The sequence below is a fragment of the Oncorhynchus mykiss genome, chromosome 28, assembly GCF_013265735.2.
Source record: "Oncorhynchus mykiss isolate Arlee chromosome 28, USDA_OmykA_1.1, whole genome shotgun sequence".
Lineage (NCBI taxonomy): Eukaryota > Metazoa > Chordata > Actinopteri > Salmoniformes > Salmonidae > Oncorhynchus > Oncorhynchus mykiss.
In genome coordinates, this window is record NC_048592.1 from 33,953,697 (window position 1) to 33,974,505 (window position 20,809).

Sequence of the window (20,809 nt, forward strand, 5' to 3'; positions counted from 1 at the left end):
TGCTTTCTATATATTTATTGCAATAAGGTACAGATATACTTCCAGACATTCAATTAATGACATTATATTGAAATATTGCAAGAGACAGTCCTCAATGATATTGATTCAAATATGAACAACTAAGTGACTAATGACATTTAACAGATAAAACATGACGTTTTTTTCTTCCAGAAATGTAATGGAATAAAGCAGTATAGATTCATACTACAATATACAACAGACTGGTAACTGTGCAAGAAGAAGACTCAAGAACAATGAGATTTTCATGAAATAGTAATACAGCTACTGGCAACTTGGGGCACGTTCGTAAATTCACTCTGGCGATCTACTCCTATTTCAGAGCACTCTCGTCTGACTGTGCCAGAGCGCAGAATAACTGATGAATTTACGAACGCTCAACACCCGTTGAATATGGCCGGTGTCAGTAAACGTCGGCAACAAAAAAAAAAGCGCAATAAAATTGTTTCCAGCAGCAGTTAGTCACCAACGCTCTGGATAACATGAAAACAGCCTAAATCAGTTCTGCTAGGACGAGAAATGTTCAGTGGGGTTTGTGTCTGGAAGTAGCTAGCAAGCTAGCCAACGTTAGCTTGGGTGCTTGACTACCGTTGTGAGGTCAGAACGCTCGGATCAACCCTCCTCGGTCAGAGTGTCTAGTGTGCATCCTGAATACTCCGAGATGAATGAAAAACGCCCAGAGGCCACTCTGGAACTCCAGACTGAATTTACCAACGCCCAGAGGCCACTCTGGAACTCCAGACTGAATTTACCAACGCCCAGAGGCCACTCTGGAACTCCAGACTGAATTTACCAACGCCCAGAGGCCACTCTGGAACTCCAGACTGAATTTACCAACGCCCAGAGGCCACTCTGGAACTCCAGACTGAATTTACCAACGCCCAGAGGCCACTCTGGAACTCCAGACGAATTTACCAACGCCCAGAGGCCACTCTGGAACTCCAGACTGAATTTACCAACGCCCAGAGGCCACTCTGGAACTCCAGACTGAATTTACCAACGCCCAGAGGCCACTCTGGAACTCCAGACTGAATTTACCAACGCCCAGAGGCCACTCTGGAACTCCAGACTGAATTTACGAATGCACTCTTGCTCTCCAGAAGACATCATCAGGAAACAGAAAAGCATTGAAAATGAACACACACAAAAAAATAATACTAAAAAGAGACCAACTACACAGTGTGCAGTTGTAAGTAGTACACTTGTATTGTACAAGAGCCACGCACAGTTGAATAAAGTTCAGGGAAACACGACAATGAAGAAACAAGCTGGAGATCTACCGAGGTCAACAAGCTCTGAGAACGGGGGAAAGCAAGACATACTTGTACCCCTTTTTCACACTACTGACCAGTTCACCGAGCTGCACTGCGCTCGCCTGGTTACGCATCCAAGCATAGTTCCAGGAACCGGCCAGCACTACCGTTTGGGTTGACAAGATTGTGTGAAACGGGTATGAGTCTGGAAGATACTCCTCAGTCTAGACATTGAGTCCATCTGTGTAGAGTGGGATATCTGAATCATCAAGTGACTTCTTTCCCTTGCTCTCACAAGCTCCGCTCTACCATTCCACAGCGGGGTGAACTTTCTTCCCAGAACATTGTGTGTGGAACAACAATATAAAATATTATGCAATCCACTGCTAACGGGTTTCTCAACCACAAGTTAATCATTCACTATTCTTATGGCAAGAAACAAACATGTTTGTGGGACTTGCTGTAAGTAGCCACATAGCTAGGTTTTCTATATACATTCCTCTACCACAAAATAAATGACAAAATCGATCAATATCAACTAGATCAAAAATAGGTAGTCCATCTGATCATATATCCACACATTAAATATTAAACATTTCTGGTGAGAGTCCCCAATAATGAGAGTACAATACACTCTTGACAATATGCCTATTGGTGGTCAAAATTATAGTAAAAAAAAAAAGAGAAAAAAAGAGAGAAAAATAAACATTACTGAAAATAAGTTGATACCCCCCAAAAAAGGATTCTGTTCAAGTTGAACCAAGCGGGCTCATAATTTATCAATTCAAAATATATTTGATATAGAATTCCGTATATAAATGACATCTTTATGTTTTTAAATATCGTCCTCACTAGCTTCTAAAACAACTCCAGCCAAAAAGAATGCAACCTTACAAACAGACAGTATTGGACCACAGCCCCCATAATGCAACACTACAGAGAATTGGACCTCGACCACATTGGTTTCCAATGAAGTCCCCATGCATTCACATGGGTCTCCATCGTTGTCAGCTAGCATGACTAGAATACCAATGAAGGCAACACAACAAAAGCTATCATGAAAGTATGGGCATCCGAGTTGAACTGACAATACTATTACAAGCGATCGTAGAATGAGTATAGTAAGCTTCAGGACATATTGCCTGCTTTGCATGGCTTAGATAGAACTGAAGGGAGAAGGTCTACACACTAATGCCTTGGCTCCTATACGGCGCTGCGTTTCTAAGGTGTAAAAGGTTTGGAATTTGACACAATCGTTACAAAAATGAATAAAATGTACCAAAATGCCTTGCTGACACTTTTGCCATGTCTTCCCGTATGAAAACAGCATGCATTGTAACAACAATTAACGAGTTTGGCACTTTCATCTTGATGTCCGATTCTAAATGGCGAATACAAAACTTTACGAACAGGTTTCCCATTCCATCTTTGCTGTCTGCATGGGCGTGGCCTCAGATCACATTTCTTCTAGAAAGTGGCATCTCAAACAACCCGTTTTATTTTTGTTGTCCCACTGCTTGTAATGGACATGACTCTTATGAGCTCTGGTTTTACGTGTGTGTGTGTGTGTGTGTGTGTGTTTGTGAACAGAACCGATCATTATCAACCAAACATTTCTCATTGAAAATAAGTACCGCAAAAAGAACCACAAGGCTGTTTATTGTTAATGACGTTCATCTGCCGCCGCCATTTTTTTCTTCATTCTTTTGTTCTCTCGTCAGACATATTTTGGGAAAAACCCCCCAATAAGTGAGGTATTTTCTTGTGGTGGGGTAAACTATGGATTTTGGTCCATCCGCATTAGTTATAGTGGCGTAGCCAACGGTTGGTCAATCGTAACGTCCGATGGCTGCCGAGGAGAGATCAGACTCGTAAAAAAACAAGAGTTGAACTGTGTACAGAGGGCCAGATGCCACTGCTAGTACAGGACCTTGGCCCAGTTGGGTGACAATAGACCAAAGGGAAATGATGAAAATGTGTATATTTTGGTTCCCATTTCAATTTAGTTACCGTGTTTTGCAGCTACTGGACACAACACTGGGCTTAGCCTAACCATGATTGTACAAATCGCACGTTGTTCATAAGACAACAGTCTGGATTTGAGGGGTAGGTAGACAAGATGGCAGTACTTCCCCAAGTAAAAACGATTCCATAGCTCCAACTCCCTCGCCCGTGGAAATTGACAAGAGACATACAAGGGGAGCATTGTAGCAATGGTAAATAACACAGAGTGGATGAGTTAACTAGAATGATATGGGATAACAGTCATAACGTAAGTACCGAAAAATAGGGGGAAAGTCGGGAGTACTAACGTGACAACTTCCTCAGACAAACATCTGTTAAGTTAGTTTGCATTTCTCAGTTTAAATAAGCTGGGGATTTTAGAACCACAATAAGGCTTCTCTTTTCCAATGTTATAGCCATTTGACACCAGTGTCGATACTCAGGCGTGGCATCTGTATAGTTGGTGGAAGATCGGAGCAGGCAAGATGGATTCGTCTCCTCGGCGAGGTTGACAAGACCTGGAGGAGGTGGGAGGTTGTCCTTGGAGGAGCACGAGGGTGGAGGAGAAGGAGGTGGCAGTGATAGAATGTTTATGTTTGAACAGGTACAGGCTTTCTCTCACCGTCTCCTTCCTGCTCTCCTTCATCCCCCTCTTCTTCCTCCTCCTCCTCCTCCTCCTCTGTGTGCTGCTCCAGCTCCTCGCGGGTGATCATCTCAAAGTCATTTCCATTGCTGTGCTGCGAGCCCTCGTCCTCACGCCGGTCGCTGTCTGTGTCAGAGCGCTCAGCGGTACTCGCTGACTTCCCCTTCACCACCTCGCCTTCTTCCATCCCCTGTGGCACTGTGCCCTCGTCTCCTTCCTCCTCTTCCTCCTCACCGTCACCCTCCTTCTCATCGCTGGTCTTGCCCTCAGTCTTGTCCTGGCTCTTCTTGCTGGCGTCCCGCGGGCCCTTGTACTCGTGCGTGTAGAGCGGGCGGAAAGAGTCGATGAAGCCCACATCAGCCGTGAGGTTGGGCAGGAACCAGAAGTGGTGGCGTCCGCCCGTCACCAGCCAGATGATCACGAACAGGATGCAGCGAGCTAAGGGGAGATAAACATTTGTCAAATGGCATTGTAATGTCAAAGCAAAGGCCAGCAACTAACGTCAACGGTGCTGAGGGGAAGGAACGCAACCCTGTGACATCAGCTTTGGTGCCGTGTCACCCACTTTGACTCAAGTCTCTAGGTAAACACACAAGATAAATTATAAAAAGGTAAAAGAACAAAACGGAACTTTAACTTTATTGGAATTCCCTGTTAAATGGTTACTGCAATATTCCGGCATTTAATTGTCTGCACACAGAGACATAGAAATGGTATCCACGAGTTCATCGGACTCTGTAAGTAGAACAGGGGCTTAATGTCAGAATCTGGCAGTATCCCTTTAAGAGTATTAGCAATATGGTGATCACATGCACAGGGAATGTGGGGGGTGGGCGGGACTATTCAGCTGTGTGGAGAACAGGCCGTAGGTCAGGTGGCCGAGTTCCCTGATGAGCTCCTCGGAGATGTGTAGCCCGAGGAACTTGACGTTTTTGACTGTCTCCACGGCGGCCCTGTTGACAGGGAAGGGGCGTGCCCAGCCTCGTTCCTCCTGAAGTCCACAATCAGCTCCTTTGTTATGCTGACGTTGAGGGAGAGATTGTTTACCTGGCACCACGCCAGCAGTGTCCTACCTCCTCTCTGTAGGCCGTCTCGTTGTTGGTAAACAGGCCTACTACTGTCGTGTTGTCAGCGAACTTGATGAAGGAGTTGTAACTGTGTGAGGCCACGCAGCCATGGGTATACAGGGAATACAGGAAGGGACTGAGGACACACCATTGTGAGGCCCCCCATGTTGAAGATCAGTGTGGAGGTGGTAATGTAGGCTACGTTTGTCAAGAAGTTGAGGTGATGTGGTGTTTGACTAGCCTCTTGAAGCACTTCATGATGACAGAAGTGAGTGGTACGTATGTCCCCCGTGGAGACCATCAGCACGTATCCTTCGCTTTCCTCGGTGGCTCACCCTTATGCTCCAAGCGTGAGAAAAAGGGGTTTAGCTCTTCCGGTGTTAGTGTCTGTGATGCGATTGGCTTTCTTTTTGTAATCCGTGATCGTTAGAAGCCCCTGCCACATATGCCTCGTATCCGACCCGCTGAATTACTCCTCCATTTTGTCCCTATACTTGTGTCTCGCATTTTTGTCGATCTGTGTGGGTCGTATTTGTGCTGTTTAACCATACAGTTATCCCAGGTCACTTTTCGCTGTTTATAAGCAGCATGTCTCTCCTTCAGTTTCCCAACAAGGCTGCCATCAATCTACGTTTTTGGATTCCGGTAAGTTTTGAAAGATACCACCGGTATCACATCATCTCTTTATTTTTGTCGGTGTATTCAATGATGTTATCCCCAGACGCGACCTGGAACATATTCCAGTCCGCGTGATCAAAACAATCTTGGAGCATGGATTCTGATTGGTCAGAACAGCGTTGTACAGACCTGACCACCGGAACATCCCTTTTGAGTGTTTGTTTGTAGGCGGGGAGGAGCAAAATGGAGTCGCAGTCTGATTTGCCAAAAGGAGGACGAGAGAAGGCTATTAGTTATACTATTTTTAGTTGTACACAAGTGTCAAGAGGTTGGGTGTTTTCTTTCTTACCAACAGCCAACAGCAGTATACTGGCCACGAAACAGCCTGCTGCCACGCTCAGGTAGTACACACCCACACGCATCTCAGCCGGCCACAGCGGGAAGAGAGTGGCCGCGATCACTGCAATTACTGGAAACAGAGACAGAAACAGATTTTTTCCCCTGTAGTCAAATAAAAAAAGTGACTTTTAGAACACAAGGCCTGCACTGGAAAAAAATGTGAGCATTTATCTGTATGCTAACAGTGCGCAAACAATGCCCGATTTATCATAACCACGACAGGTAACAAATCCTAATTGCCCCATATATACGCACACACGTCAATAAAAAAAAAACAAGTGCCATTTTAAGATTAATTTATTGAAACCGTAAAATCAACTAATTATATTATATATAATCTCCAAAGAAAATAAAAATAAAATAAGAATAATTAATAATAAATATTTTAAAAAAGGCACTAACATCAACAGTGCCGCTATGGCTGTGCAACGGCCTAGCCTTGTTTAGTTAATTTCCCGAGCCCATACCACAGTCAAGAGGCTCCTATTTTACAGTATAAATCATGATGTAACATAACAGAATAAAATAGAACAGAATATTTTTCAAAAAAAAAAACAAAAAAAAAAAGTTGCCAGTGCTAATTGATGCACGTCTGGAATAGTTATTCTCCGAGTGCTCGCTTAAAACTGGGCTCAATATGTCGAGGCAAAAAAATTCTGGGTTACAAAACAGAATTTTCGATTGAGACGTTCAATTTAGTTTATTCTGCTATTCTTTGGAATTTAAAAAATGGATTAACAATTCCACATTGAACGATGGATGCATGGTGACGAACTGCAGCCACTACATCTGTTAGGTGAGTAGATATAGGCTTAATGATTGAAAATACACGCTGTCTTTCTCAAACTCATCTGTTAGGTGAGTAGATATAGGCTTAATGATTGAAAATACACGCTGTCTTTCTCAAACTCATCTGTTAGGTGAGTAGATATAGGCTTAATGATTGAAAATACACGCTGTCTTTCTCAAACTCATCTGTTAGGTGAGTAGATATAGGCTTAATGATTGAAAATACACGCTGTCTTTCTCAAACTCATCTGTTAGGTGAGTAGACATAGGCTTAATGATTGAAAATACACGCTGTCTTTCTCAAACTCACGTTTTTGAATTTGTTTCACTGTCTATGTTTAAAAAAGTGTTATAGCCTAGGCGAATCTGTTCTAAATGGCACAAGCAGTTCACAAAGTAGCCTAAGCAGGAAAAATTAAGTGACGCAATTATTCCAAAACTGCTCTTTGCCGGAACCACCTATTCCCCCTACTTCGGTCAACAAGTCCATTTTGAACGCGATAAAACTGTTGTCATTTGGCAAGGAATGTAGCTTGTGTATCCCATCAGTTAGATATGTTTTTATAGAGCATTTATTTCTGTAGGCCTAACGGGAGTTTGTGTGCTCATTTAGACCGCATGTGTAGAGGGAGTGATCAGAACGCAATTGCGTTAGTGGGACACGGAGGGGAAAGGGAATTTAGGGACTGAGTGATGCTTGGCTTCTTTTTTTTATTGTGCCTCGCAAATACACATGTACAAATGGAACACTAGAATCAAACACTAGAATCTTTAAGACAACGTTTCGACCTCTGGTTAGAGATGGAGTTTTAGCGTCCATTCCGACTACTCATGACCATCCCTACCAATTCAGTCGCAATTATCAGTTATTTGTGTAAGACAGTTTAATCAGTTATCAAAATGGAATATTCTAGGTAATTAATACTACAATTCCACTCACCCAGAATCAGTCCCATGGCAAAGGTTTTAAAATGGACTGGGTCGTAGATCCAAACAAATACCTGGAAAGTGGAGTAAATGTGATAATTTTACATTTCACCTTAGAAATAGTTTTTAATTTATCAATCATAGGGATTCACTGTTTTTTACACATCACACGGTGAACTCCGTGCAAGTCACATTGAACCTTTTGCCATCATACCATCATGTCATGCTTGCATGGCAAACTGACGCCACAAAGAAGGTCTCTCATCATGGAGAATGTGCCTCATTACGTGCACCCCCACAAACAGTTATCTTGTGAAAGTAAACTTGTTTGCTCTGGAATTCTCTCAACATGTCACAGGGAAACACAAACACCAATGTGCTGAATTCATGCCACAAAGATCAGAATCTTCACCGTCTTTCAAAGTGAATATTACAACAATGACCTCTGGCTACAACGCCAACTGAAACATGCTCACTTTTCCAGAAAGTCCGGCTTTCAGATTTTTATCCATCCTAATCTTTGGAGAGGCGGAGCCCTTTTCCCAGGATTCCTTGTGTTCCAACTCACCTCATTGCCATCCAAGAAGAGCTGATCCTCATGAGGCTCCAGTTTGAATTTCTTCTTCACGTCTTTTTTCTTCTTTGGCGTTCCGGGGCTATCGTCCTGAGCACAAAGAAACAGTATGGACATATGGCCTTTATAAAAAATTTTTTGAATACGATTGATCTAGATTCTATGACCAAACCACTTCAGTGGTCTAACCTGTTACAAACTATACAACATGTTCATATATTCAGTTCATTCAATTTACATACACTCTTCTCCTTCTTTACATCTGAAGCCTCTGCATCCTTCTTCTTCTCTTTCTCCTTCTTTACATCTGAAGCCTCTGCATCCTTCTTCTTCTCTTTCTCCTTCTTTACATCTGAAGCCTCTACATCCTTGGAATCCTTCTTCTTCTCTTTTTCTTTCTCCTTGTCTTTCTTGATGTCCTTCTCTGGCTTCTTCTTCATGACTTTCAGAGCACGGTGGAAGAATTGCTTCTTCAGCAGCCTGCAGGAGGAGAGCAGAAACCCCGGAACACATAATTAAGATCAACCATGATCAAATATTGTTCAGTGCTTCATCCTATTGTTTCAGATGTTGTTGGGAGCCCCTGAAACCATTGGGAGCCTGTATAAAGTCCTTGTAGAACCTTTCACATTACACACATTTTGCCCCAATATTCTTATGCCTCGAACTTCCTAATTACATAGGGACAACATACACACATGAAAGTTGTAGTGAACAATGTGTAGTGTGAAAGCAACTTCTGTTCTAGTGTAGGGTGGTAGTTAGACAACATCCAGCACTGCCACATTAGACTAACTTGTTGCAGTAGTCCACCACAGAGTCTCTGGTGGTGAACACGGCCTCCTCTCCCTTCTTGGCTTTGGCCCACTTGGAGTCCAGCAGACAGTCCACCGCCTTGGAGGCTGACAAAGGGAAACAGACAACCATGTTCAAAATGACATCACCGGTGGTAGAGTGATAGGGTACGTTGAAACTCAATGACTAGCATGCTACTAGCATGCTATGAAAACATTCTGTAATCCTGGCCCCTGGGGATGTGTACAAAAACTCCTCTCCAACAGATATTTAAAACAACGACTGTGCAGCATTTACTGACACCAACGACTGTGCAGCATTTACTGACACTGTTAACAGAATAGGTTTGCTATGGGGCTAAAGTCATTGGCAAATGTAAACATTGGCAGGTCAACAGTACTACTATGAGATATAGTGAGAGATTCTGGGTCAAAGGTTAACTCTATTCCAACCCGCAACTCAACAGGACCGGAAGAAATAACAAAAACGGCAATTGTCATCTCTCACATCAAGACACCGTCGTCATTAGGCCTACTACTAAGGCCCAGATTTATCCTGACCAGGAAAAACTTCAGGCCTTAAGTAAAGATGCACTACGCAGAAAACGCTCTGCCATTTCCTGGTTGCTTAAATTCTAATAGTTCGCCCACGTTTGTGTGACAAAACAATAAAGTATAGTGCAGAAAATTACAGGAAGCATAGAAATTGCGCACATAGAACAGATCTACAGCTTTTTAGACTTGCATTCAAGTGGGATCTGTCATTCTATAAACACATATTTCTATGTGAATTGAGTTGGGTCGGCCCAAAAATGATTTATTGCAGCTTTAAAGTCTAAAATTGGGGTTTTCCTTGTCAAGTGGTCAACAACAACAACAAAAAAAATCACAAAAACTGTTTCTCAAACCAGTCCCCACAATGATAGCCTATTTGAAGTAGAGATATTCCAACTAAGGTCGACCGATTAATCGGAATGGCCGGGCGATTTCAAGTTTTCATAACAATCGGTAATCGGCATGTTTGAACACCGATCATGACCGATTTACATTGCACTCCACGAGGACACTGCGTGGCAGGCTGACTAGCTGTTATGCGAGTGCAGCAAGGAGCAAAGGTAAGGTGCTAGCTAGCATTAAAAGCATCTTATAAAAAACAATCAGTCTTATCATAATCACTAGTTAACTACACATGGTTGATGATATTGCTAGTTTATCTAGCTTGTCCTGCGTTGCATATAATCAATGCGGTGCCCGTTAATTTGTCATTGAATCACAGCCTACTTCGCCAAACAGGTGATTTGACAAGCGCATTCGCGAAAAAAAGCCCTGTCGTTGAACCAACGTGTACCTAACCATAAACATCAACGCCTTTCTTAAAATCAATACACAAGTATATATTTTTAAACCAGCATATTTATTTAATATTGCCTGCTAACATGAATTTATTTTAACTAGGGAAATTGTGTCACTTCTCTTGCGTTCTGTGCAACAGTCAGGGTATATGCAGCAGTTTGGGCCGCCTGGCTCGTTGCGAACTGTGTGAAGACCATTTCTTCTTAACAAAGACAGCCAACTTCGCCAAAACGGGGGATGATTTAACAAAAGGTCATTTGCGAAAAAAGCACAATCGTTGCATGAATATACCTAACCATGAACATCAATGCCTTTCTTAAAATCAATACACAGAAGTAAAAAAATGTTAAGCCTGCATATTTAGTTAAAAGAAATTCATGTTAGCAGGCAATATTAAACTAGGGAAATTGTGTCACTTCTCTTGCGTTCATTGCACGCAGAGTCAGGGTATATGCAACAGTTTGGGCCGCCTGGCTTGTTGCAAACTAATTTGACATAATTATGACATAACATTGAAGGTTGTGCAATGTAACAGGAATATCTAGACTTAAGGATGCCACCCGTTCGATACAATACGGAACGGTTCCGTATGTCACTGAAAGAATAAACGTTTTGTTTTCAAACTTACAGTTACCGGATTTGACCATATTAATGACCTACGGCTCGTATTTCTGTGTGTTATTATATTAGAATTAAGTCTATGATTTGAGAGAGCAGTCTGACTGAGCGATGGTAGGCAGCAGCAGGCTCGTAAGCATTCTTTCAAACTGCACTTTATTGCATTTGCCAGCAACTCTTTATGACTTAAAGCCTATCAACTCCCGAGATTAGGCTGGCAATACCTATTAGAACATCCAATAGTCAAAGGTATATGAAATATAAATGGTAGAGAGAGAAATAGTCGTATAATAACTACAACCTGGGAATATTGAAGACTCATGTTAAAAGGAACCACCAGCTTTCATATGTTCTGAGCAAGGAACTTAAACGTTAGCTTTCTTACATGGCACATATTGCACTTTTACTTTCTTCTCCAACGCTTTGTTTTTGCATTATTTTTAATATTTTTTTATTTGGAATTTTATCCCGTTTTCTCCCCAATTTCATGGTGTCCAATTGTTTAGTAGCTACTATCTTGTCTCATCGCTACAACACCCGTACAGGCTCGGGAGAGACGAAGGTTGAAAGTCATGCGTCCTCCGATACACAACCCAACCAAGCCACACTGCTTCTTAACACAGCGCGCATCCAACCCAGAAGCCAGCCGCACCAATGTGCCGGAGGAAACACTGCGCACCTGGCAACCTTGATTAGCGTGCACTGCGCCCGACCCGCCACAGGAGTCGCTGGTGCGCGATGAGACAAGGATATCCCTTCCGGCCAACCCCTCCCTAACCAGGACAACGCTTCACCCCACGTACCTCCGGTCGCGGCCGGTTACAACAGAGCCTGGGCGCGAACCCAGAATCTCTGGTGGCACAGCTGGCACTGCAGTACAGCGCCCTTAACCACTGCGCCTCTGTTTTTGCATTATTTAAACAAAATTGAACATGTTTCATTAATTATTTGAGACTAAATTGATTTTATTTATGTATTATATTAAGTTAAAATAATAGTGCTCATTGTTCATTCAGTATTGTTGTAATTGTCATTATTACAAATATATATATATATATTAGAGGTCGACCGATTATGATTTTTCAACGACGATACCGATTATTGGAGGACCAAAAAAAGCTGCTACCGATTAATCAGACGATTTTTGAAATGTATTTGTAATAATGACAATTACAACAATACTGAATGAACACTTAATATAATACATCAATCAAATCAATTTAGCCTCAAATAAATAATGAAACATGTTCAATTTGGTTTAAATAATTCAAAAAAGGTGTTGGAGAAGAAAGTAAAAGTGCAATATGTGCCATGTAAGAAAGCTAACGTTTAAGTTCCTTGCTCAGAACATGAGAACATATGAAAGCTGGTGGTTTCTTTTAACATGAGTCTTCAATATTCCCAGATAGAAGTTTTAGGTTGTAGTTATAGGACTATTTCATATACCTTTGACTATTAGATGTTCTTATAGGCAGTTTAGTATTGCCAGTGTAATAGTATAGCTTCCGTCCCTCTCCTCGCCCCTACCTGGGCTCGAACCAGGAACACATTGACAACAGCCACCCTCGAAGCAGCGTTACCCATGCAGAGCAAGGGGAATAACTACTCCAAGTCTCAGAGCGAGTGACGTTTGAAAAGCTATTAGCGCGCACCCCGCTAACTAGCTAGCCATTTCACATCAGTTACACCAGCCTAATCTCGGGAGTTGATGGGCTTGAAGTCATAAACAGAGCAATGCTTGAAGCACAGCAAAACACACAAAAGTGCTGATTGAATGAATGCTTACGAGCCTGCTGGTGCCTACCATCGCTCAGTCAGACTGCTCTATCAAATATCAAATCATAGACTTAATTATAACATAACACACAGAAATACGAGCCTTAGGTCATTAATATGGTCGAGTCCGGAATCATCTCGAAAACAAGACGTTTTATTCTTTCAGTGAAATACGGAACCGTTCCGTATTGTATCTAACGGGTGGCATCCATCAGTCTAAATATTCCTGTTACATTGCACAACCTTCAATGTTATGTCATAATTACGTAAAATTCTGGAAAATTAGGCGCCCAAACTGTTGCATATACCCTGACTCTGCGGGCAATGAACGCAAGAGAAGTGACAACTTCACCTGGTTAATATTGCCTGCTAACCTGGATTTCTTTTGCTAAATATGCAGGTTTAAAAATATATACTTCTGTGTATTGATTTTAAGAAAGGCATTGATGTTTAAGGTTCGGTACACATTGCAGCAAGGACAGTCCTTTTCCGTGAATACTCACCGCATCGATTATCTGCAACGCAGGACAGGCCAGATAAACTAGTAATATCATCAACCATGTGTAGTTAACTAGTGATTATGATTGATACATTTTTTAGATAAGTTTAATGCTAGCTAGCAACTTAACTTGGCTTACTGCATTCGCGTAACAGGCAGGCTCCTCGTGGAGTGCAATGGAATCAGGTGGTTAGAGCGTTGGACTAGTTAACTGTAAGGTTGCAAGATTGAATTCCCAAGCTGACAAGGTGAAAATCTGTCGTTCTTCCCCTGAACAAGGCAGTTAACCCACTGTTCCTAGGCTGTCATTGAAAATAAGAATGTGTTCTTAACCGACTTGCCTGGTTAAGTAAAGATTAAATAAAGGTGTAAAAAAACGGCCAAATCAGTGTCCAAAAATACAGATTTCCGATTTGTTATGAAAACTTGAAATCGGCCTTAATTAATCGGCCATTCCGATTAGTCGGTCGACCTAATAAATATATATATATATATATATATATTTTTTTTTTTAAATGGCCCGATTAATTGGTATCAGCTTTTTTTGGTCCTTCAATAAATCGGTATCGAAAAATCATATTCGGTCAACCTCTAATTCCAACAGATTCAACTAGGCCTAGTCACAGCTTGATGATAGTTGACTAATTTAAGCACTTTGTGTGCTAGTACTGAAAGATCAAATGCTGTGGGGACAGGCACCAACTGCCGCTGACTGGTTGGAGAATCAATGTCCTAAATGAGCGAACGAACGAGAGCGTATGAACGGAGCACTGACCGATGAAGTAGTCCACCCGGTGGCCCATCATGTTGGTGGACTTGGTGGGGCAGTTGAAGCGGAGGTACTTGGCCACCGCCTTCTCCTCCTTGGTGGGCTCACTCACCTCCTACACAGTGAGGAAAAAGGGAAATCACAAGTCTGTGTGCTACAATGCCATGTTGAGTTGAATACCGTCAATACTTACTCTTCCGCTGCGACACATTTGCTGCTGCTCCTGCCCCTTCATGTCATTTAGCAGAAGCTTTTATCCAAAGAGACTTGCGTGCATATATTATACGCATGGGTAGTCCCAAGAATCAAACCAAATACCCTGGCGTTTCAAGCACCATGCTCTACCACCACCTGAGCTACAGGGGCACCATGCTCTACCACCACCTGAGCTGCAGGGGCACCATGCTCTACCACCACCTGAGCTGCAGGGGCACCATGCTCTACCACCATCTGAGCTGCAGGGGCACCATGCTCTACCACCATCTGAGCTGCAGGGGCACCATGCTCTACCACCATCTGAGCTACAGGGGCACCATGCTCTACCAACTGAGCTACAGGGGCACCATGCTCTACCAACTGAGCTACAGGGGCACCATGCTCTACCAACTGAGCTACAGGAGCACCATGCTCTACCAACTGAGCTACAGGAGCACCATGCTCTACCAACTGAGCTACAGGAGCACCATGCTCTAACAACTGAGCTACAGGGGCACCATGCTCTAACAACTGAGCTACAGGGGCACCATGCTCTACCAACTGAGCTACAGGGGCACCATGCTCTACCAACTGAGCTACCGGGACACCATCCTCTACCACCAACTGGGCTACAGGAGCACCATGCTCTACCACTAACTGGGCTACAGGGGCACCATGCTCTACCACCAACTGAGCTACAGGGGCACCATGCTCTACCAACAACTGAGCTACAGGGGTACCATGCTCTACCACCATCTGAGCTACAGGAGCACTATGCTCTACCAACTGGGCTACAGGAGCACCATGCTCTATCACTAACTGGGCTACAGGGGCACCATGCTCTACCACCAACTGGGCAACAGGGGCACCATGCTCTACCACCATCTGAGCTGCAGGGGCACCATGCTCTACCACCATCTGAGCTGCAGGGGCACCATGCTCTACCACCATCTGAGCTGCAGGGGCACCATGCTCTACCACCATCTGAGCTGCAGGGGCACCATGCTCTACCACCATCTGAGCTACAGGGGCACCATGCTCTACCACCATCTGAGCTACAGGGGCACCATGCTCTACCAACTGAGCTACAGGGGCACCATGCTCTACCAACTGAGCTACAGGGGCACCATGCTCTACCAACTGAGCTACAGGGGCACCATGCTCTACCAACTGAGCTACGGGGGCACCATGCTCTACCAACTGAGCTACAGGGGCACCATGCTCTACCAACTGAGCTACAGGGGCACCATGCTCTAACAACTGAGCTACAGGGGCACCATGCTCTACCAACTGAGCTACCGGGACACCATCCTCTACCACCAACTGGGCTACAGGAGCACCATGCTCTACCACTAACTGGGCTACAGGGGCACCATGCTCTACCACCAGCTGAGCTACAGGGGCACCATGCTCTACCAACAACTGAGCTACAGGGGTACCATGCTCTACCACCATCTGAGCTACAGGAGCACTATGCTCTACCAACTGGGCTACAGGAGCACCATGCTCTACCACCAACTGGGCTACAGGGGCACCATGCTCTACCACCAACTGGGCTAAAGGGGCACCATGCTCTACCACCAACTGGGCTACAGGGGCACCATGCTCTACCACCAACTGGGCTACAGGGGCACCATGCTCTACCACCAACTGAGCTACAGTGGCACCATGCTCTACCACCAACTGAGCTACAGGGGCACCATGCTCTACCAACTGAGCTACAGGAGCACCATGCTCTACCAACTGAGCTACAGGAGCACCATGCTCTACCAACTGAGCTACAGGAGCACCATGCTCTACCAACTGAGCTACAGGAGCACCATGCTCTACCAACTGAGCTACAGGAGCACCATGCTCTACCAACTGAGCTACAGGAGCACCATGCTCTACCAACTGAGCTACAGGAGCACCATGCTCTACCAACTGAGCTACAGGAGCACCATGCTCTACCAACTGAGCTACAGGAGCACCATGCTCTACCAACTGAGCTACAGGAGCACCATGCTCTACCACTAACTGGGTTACAGGGGCACCATACTCTACAAACTGAGCTACAAATGACAAAAGGATTAGGGTGAAGTTGCAACTAGACTCTTATCTTGGGCCAGTTTAGCATTTTCCCTACTAATGGTTAAGGTTAGAATTGGGGGGAGGGGGGCTGCCATCCAGCATATGACCACGTGGTGTTGAATGACATTCATGAATTGAAGCATTTCATATGATTTCTAAAGAAGCATTTCTAAAATCAACAAAATGGAATGATGTAACAGGCTATTTCACTGGGAATTCCAGAAATAGTCGTATTATGGTGATATATGGGAATGTAGTTCTTGTTTTGGACATTACAGACAACGAACACAAACTATCATTGGTCAATTCCCTCGCACCCCCCTCCATTTTGCTCAGTTTCATAATCTCCTGCTCCATGCCTACTGACTGAATATGGCCCTGGTCCGACACTGAAGCCAGTACTGCCTGCTAACATGGAGGGGAATGAGAGAGCATCAGCACAACGAGATTCAGTCCTGCCTGCTGCTGCTTCTGGCCCAGCTGGCTGGCTTCGAAAGCTATACAGCACATGATGAAGCAAGGAGGGCTTTGAAACAGGGGTTTGGTTCAGGTATGGGCATCATCAGTCACAAAATACAGACACACGAGGCCCCACTAAATGGAAAATACTCCCGTCTTTACCTGAGCCTATCCTATGAATATGAGGAGAGGGACTTAGGCCACCCTCGCTTCCCCTATGAAAGACAGTTCTGTTCAGTAGGGCCCACCATAGCAAAAGCATTACGCAATAGGCAAACTAAAACCTGTGTTCTTCTTGGAAATACCAGGCAGTAGATTATCTCCTCGTTTCACAACGTTGTCTTGATAGTCCCTACTCTTTCAGGCACAGCTGCCCCCTCTCTCAACTGCCCACGTCGTGGCCAAATAAAATTAAAGTCCAAATCTGGTTACAGTCAAATAGTTGACGAGGAAAGCATAGCCACTGCCAGCAATCAAACCTGGGTAGTGTTTTGTTCAATGTTTATGCTCACCGAAAGTTCACATCACTCATCATAGTAATAAAGCAACATAGTAATCAGTTATTCAAAACATGTGTTTTTCCCTTACCATCTCATGAGACAGAGCTTGAGAGAAAAAAAAGAGAGCAAACTGGATATAAAGGAATAGATGTAATTTCAACTATTGCATAATAACATACCCTGTTCCTGCAGCCAGGACAAGGACATATGGAATATTAAGCCATTTTTTTTTTTACCACTGACAGACAGCCAAGGTGTCGCCTATCAGCTGTTGTTGATGCATGTCAAGGTGATGTGAACCTGTTGCGTAATTTGACAATGACCAGAAGGCCTGAATTGTGTGTAATCGATTCGATTAACTTCCATTACACTACATACAGTAAGGTATGTTATTGTCATCAGGTTGTCGAGTTGCATTTCGTGTGTTGGCATGACTTTGAGGGTGGGTATAATTTGCGGAATGTTCCAAAAGGAATCGGTTCCAAAAACTTGGTAAAGTACAAGGTTGTCAACAAACAACGCATACAAATTTGCATAATCAATTCAACTAACTAGATGCCGAATAGGCATCAACTCACCACGTAGCTTATTCTTAATGTTTGTCCATAGGCTACCGGAGACATTTTTCGGAATAAACGTGGTGAGTGAAAACAAAGTAGCCCACTCCCTACCCGGTATCTTATTCTACCGCTATACAACTTTGTATGCGTTGTTTATTGGCAAACTTGTTATTTACGAAGTTTTTTGAAACAGATTCCTGTTGGAACGTAACACAAATTATACCCACCCGGAGTTTGTCTCAAACAACTGAGAGGGACTTACCCCAAAGAAAACTAGTTCAGCATTACTTGCAAAACTATTGCAATTTGTACAATGACCAAATGCCACACGTCAACGTAGTTTTAAATTAAGACTATTCTCGTGTGGCCATCAAACATCAATTAATGAGGATGTGCTTGCGCATCAGTGGCATTTGGCTTGCCAAAACAGTAACATTAGTTAGCCATTTATATATTCCAAAACACGTCTTGGCTTCACATCTGGTTGCCCGCCATGAAACCGCAACTTGCTTTCCTATCATTGTGATGGTAACGTTAGCTGGCGAGTTTTGTTAGTAGCTGGTAGCAAAGCTAGTTGGCTACGGGTTTGCGCTAGCTTTCTCTACCTGGTTTCTGAGATAGCCTGGCTAACTAGCAAATTGTACATACCTAATGTTACTGTAACGTCACCTACCTAATATCTACCTCCTCTTCAGCAAAATGTTGTATTATCCGGTAACATTCGCTAACTAGCTAGGTAATGTTCTGAAATAGCTAGGTATTGCTATTTGAAATATTCGTGTTACAGATAAATGTTATGCAAAATGACTTCCTGCAAAATGTAATATTTCAGTCGTTAGCTGCTAGCACAGCTTTTCGCCTATTATCAACAGCATCGAATCGCTAGCAACATTACCATACTAGAAAACTAGTCTGTTGCGGGAAATATTTCAATCTTGAAAATAAACTCGCTGTAATACATCCAAGCAAAAACTATCTTCTTCCAGTTAGCGTTAAAATGATTTTACCTGGATCCGTTTCTTATGCCTCCTGCGCTCCGCCATGATTCTCCAACACAGCTCCTTTGACGTGTAATCACGTAGTACGTACGGGGAATATCGCGAGAGCAAAATGCCCCCCCAAAAAAATGTACGTTCCAAACAGGTTCCTGCAATAACGTCCCTTTGTTCTTTTTCGGTGGGGTTTATCGGCGGTTGACATCCAACGTTATGGTGCATTACCGCCACCTACTGTACTGGAGTGCAGGCCAGAGACAGGGAGAAACTAAATCCTACCTGCCAGCCCCGTTGTTGTTTGTTGACAACCTTGTACTTTACCAAGTTTTTGGAACCGATTCCTTTTGGAACATTCCGCAAAAAAAAAAATATAACAAAATATTTGAGACTATATCTAATGACGTTCTACTCAATATACTCTTTAAACTCATTTCCTGTATCCCTTTCTCCCTGACCCAACAATTCATTGCCAGCTGCTGTCTCCTAATCTGCAATGGCATAACCTCAAGCATAACCTCATAACCTATAACCTCAAGCATACCTCATCTCCCACCTTCCTCCTGGTAAAGAACACTGTCTGAGTTTTCTCTACAGAGAACCTGAATCCCCACAATAATGCCCACTGCTCTACCTTATTAATTGCTTCCTGTACCTTCCTGACTACATATGGCACATTTCTTCCTCTTTTCCATAAGTCCCCATCATCTGCAAATAAAGACCTCCCAATATCCGGCTGTATCTGAGAGTAAACATCATTGATCAGGATTGAGAACAACAGAGGACTAGTTACTGTGGTGGGCCATTATCCACCATGTAGCTGCCTGAGAGAGACTTCCTGACCCTCACCTGGACAGACCTTCCAAACAGGAAGTCCTTTATCCAGTTGTACGTTCTTCCTCCTATCCCCATAATATCAAGCTTGATTAACAAGCTCCATTATCATACACCCCATAAACTTACATACATGTGATGTTAAAGCTATTGGCCGATAGCTTGTTGGCCTCGTTGGGTCCTTCCGCAGATTCCAGATTGGTAACACTACTGCTTCCTTCCAGCTGCCTGGTAGTTTCCACTCCTCCCACACTCTGTTGTACAACACCAATAGCTTATCCAGTGCCTCATTACTAAAATGGGCCAACATAATATAGCACACCACATCTTTCCCAGGTGAAGTTAACCCAGCCTTACCTATTGCCATTTTCACCTCTGCCATGGTAAATGGTGCATTCAACACATCCTTTACTTCCTCCCCCCTATCCAGCACTCCAAGATGCTCCTCTCTCATTCCCTCTGCCCCTCCTCTGACCAATTTGCCGAGCAACGCACTTGGACTAACGCTTTGGCCATCATCTCTGCCTTCTCCTCATCTGTTACTGCCACATCCTTCCCACTTGTCAACACTGGATAATCCCACTCCCTTCTGGCCCCACTCATTCTATTAATCATCCCTCGGGCTTCTCCCACTGGTGTCGCCCTTCCAATGGTGTCACAGAACCGACGCCAATATGACCTCTTTACCTGACGTATAGTTCTCCTCACCAGAGCCTGGGCCTGCTCAGATGTTTGAAGTTATGTGTCCTTTTCAGTACTCTACATTCCCAGTTCCTACTCCTCACCATTTCCCCGCACTCCTCCGTCCACCACGGGACTGCTTTCCTTCTCCTCCTCTTCCCTGAACTCCTAAGTATCACCTCAGTAGCTGCCCCCACTAAAGCTGTTCTCAGACAGTTATTCATACTATCCACTTCCCCTCTCATATCCACCCAAACCATCACCTGCTCACTCAGCTCCTGAAACTGATCCCACTTTGCCCTTTCAAACACCCACCTGCCTACTCCATCCACTGACACCTCCTCCTCCTCCCTCTGGCCATCTGTGCATACTATGGGGTAATGATCACTCCCTACTGTCAACTCCTCCCATAACTCC

General features: G+C 43.9%; 1 protein-coding gene across 2 annotated transcripts; it reads right to left on the minus strand.

The window, feature by feature from the left end:
• On the minus strand, nucleotides 1-19,041 carry LOC110509043 (translocation protein SEC62). 2 transcript variants are annotated; one of them, XM_021589989.2, is made up of 9 exons: nucleotides 18,893-19,041; nucleotides 14,108-14,216; nucleotides 9,089-9,194; nucleotides 8,652-8,772; nucleotides 8,535-8,606; nucleotides 8,287-8,382; nucleotides 7,732-7,792; nucleotides 5,953-6,072; nucleotides 1-4,356 (listed from the first exon to the last, which is right to left on the minus strand). In XM_021589989.2, the coding sequence occupies exons 1-9, from the start codon at nucleotides 18,926-18,928 to the stop codon at nucleotides 3,866-3,868; spliced, it is 1,212 nt and encodes a 403-aa protein (XP_021445664.2). In that variant the 5' UTR covers nucleotides 18,929-19,041; the 3' UTR covers nucleotides 1-3,865. The 2 variants fall into 2 exon arrangements, with proteins under 2 accessions (XP_021445664.2, XP_021445663.2); XM_021589988.2 differs by having other exon boundaries at nucleotides 8,535-8,772.
• Between the last annotated feature and the right edge of the window lie 1,768 nt (nucleotides 19,042-20,809).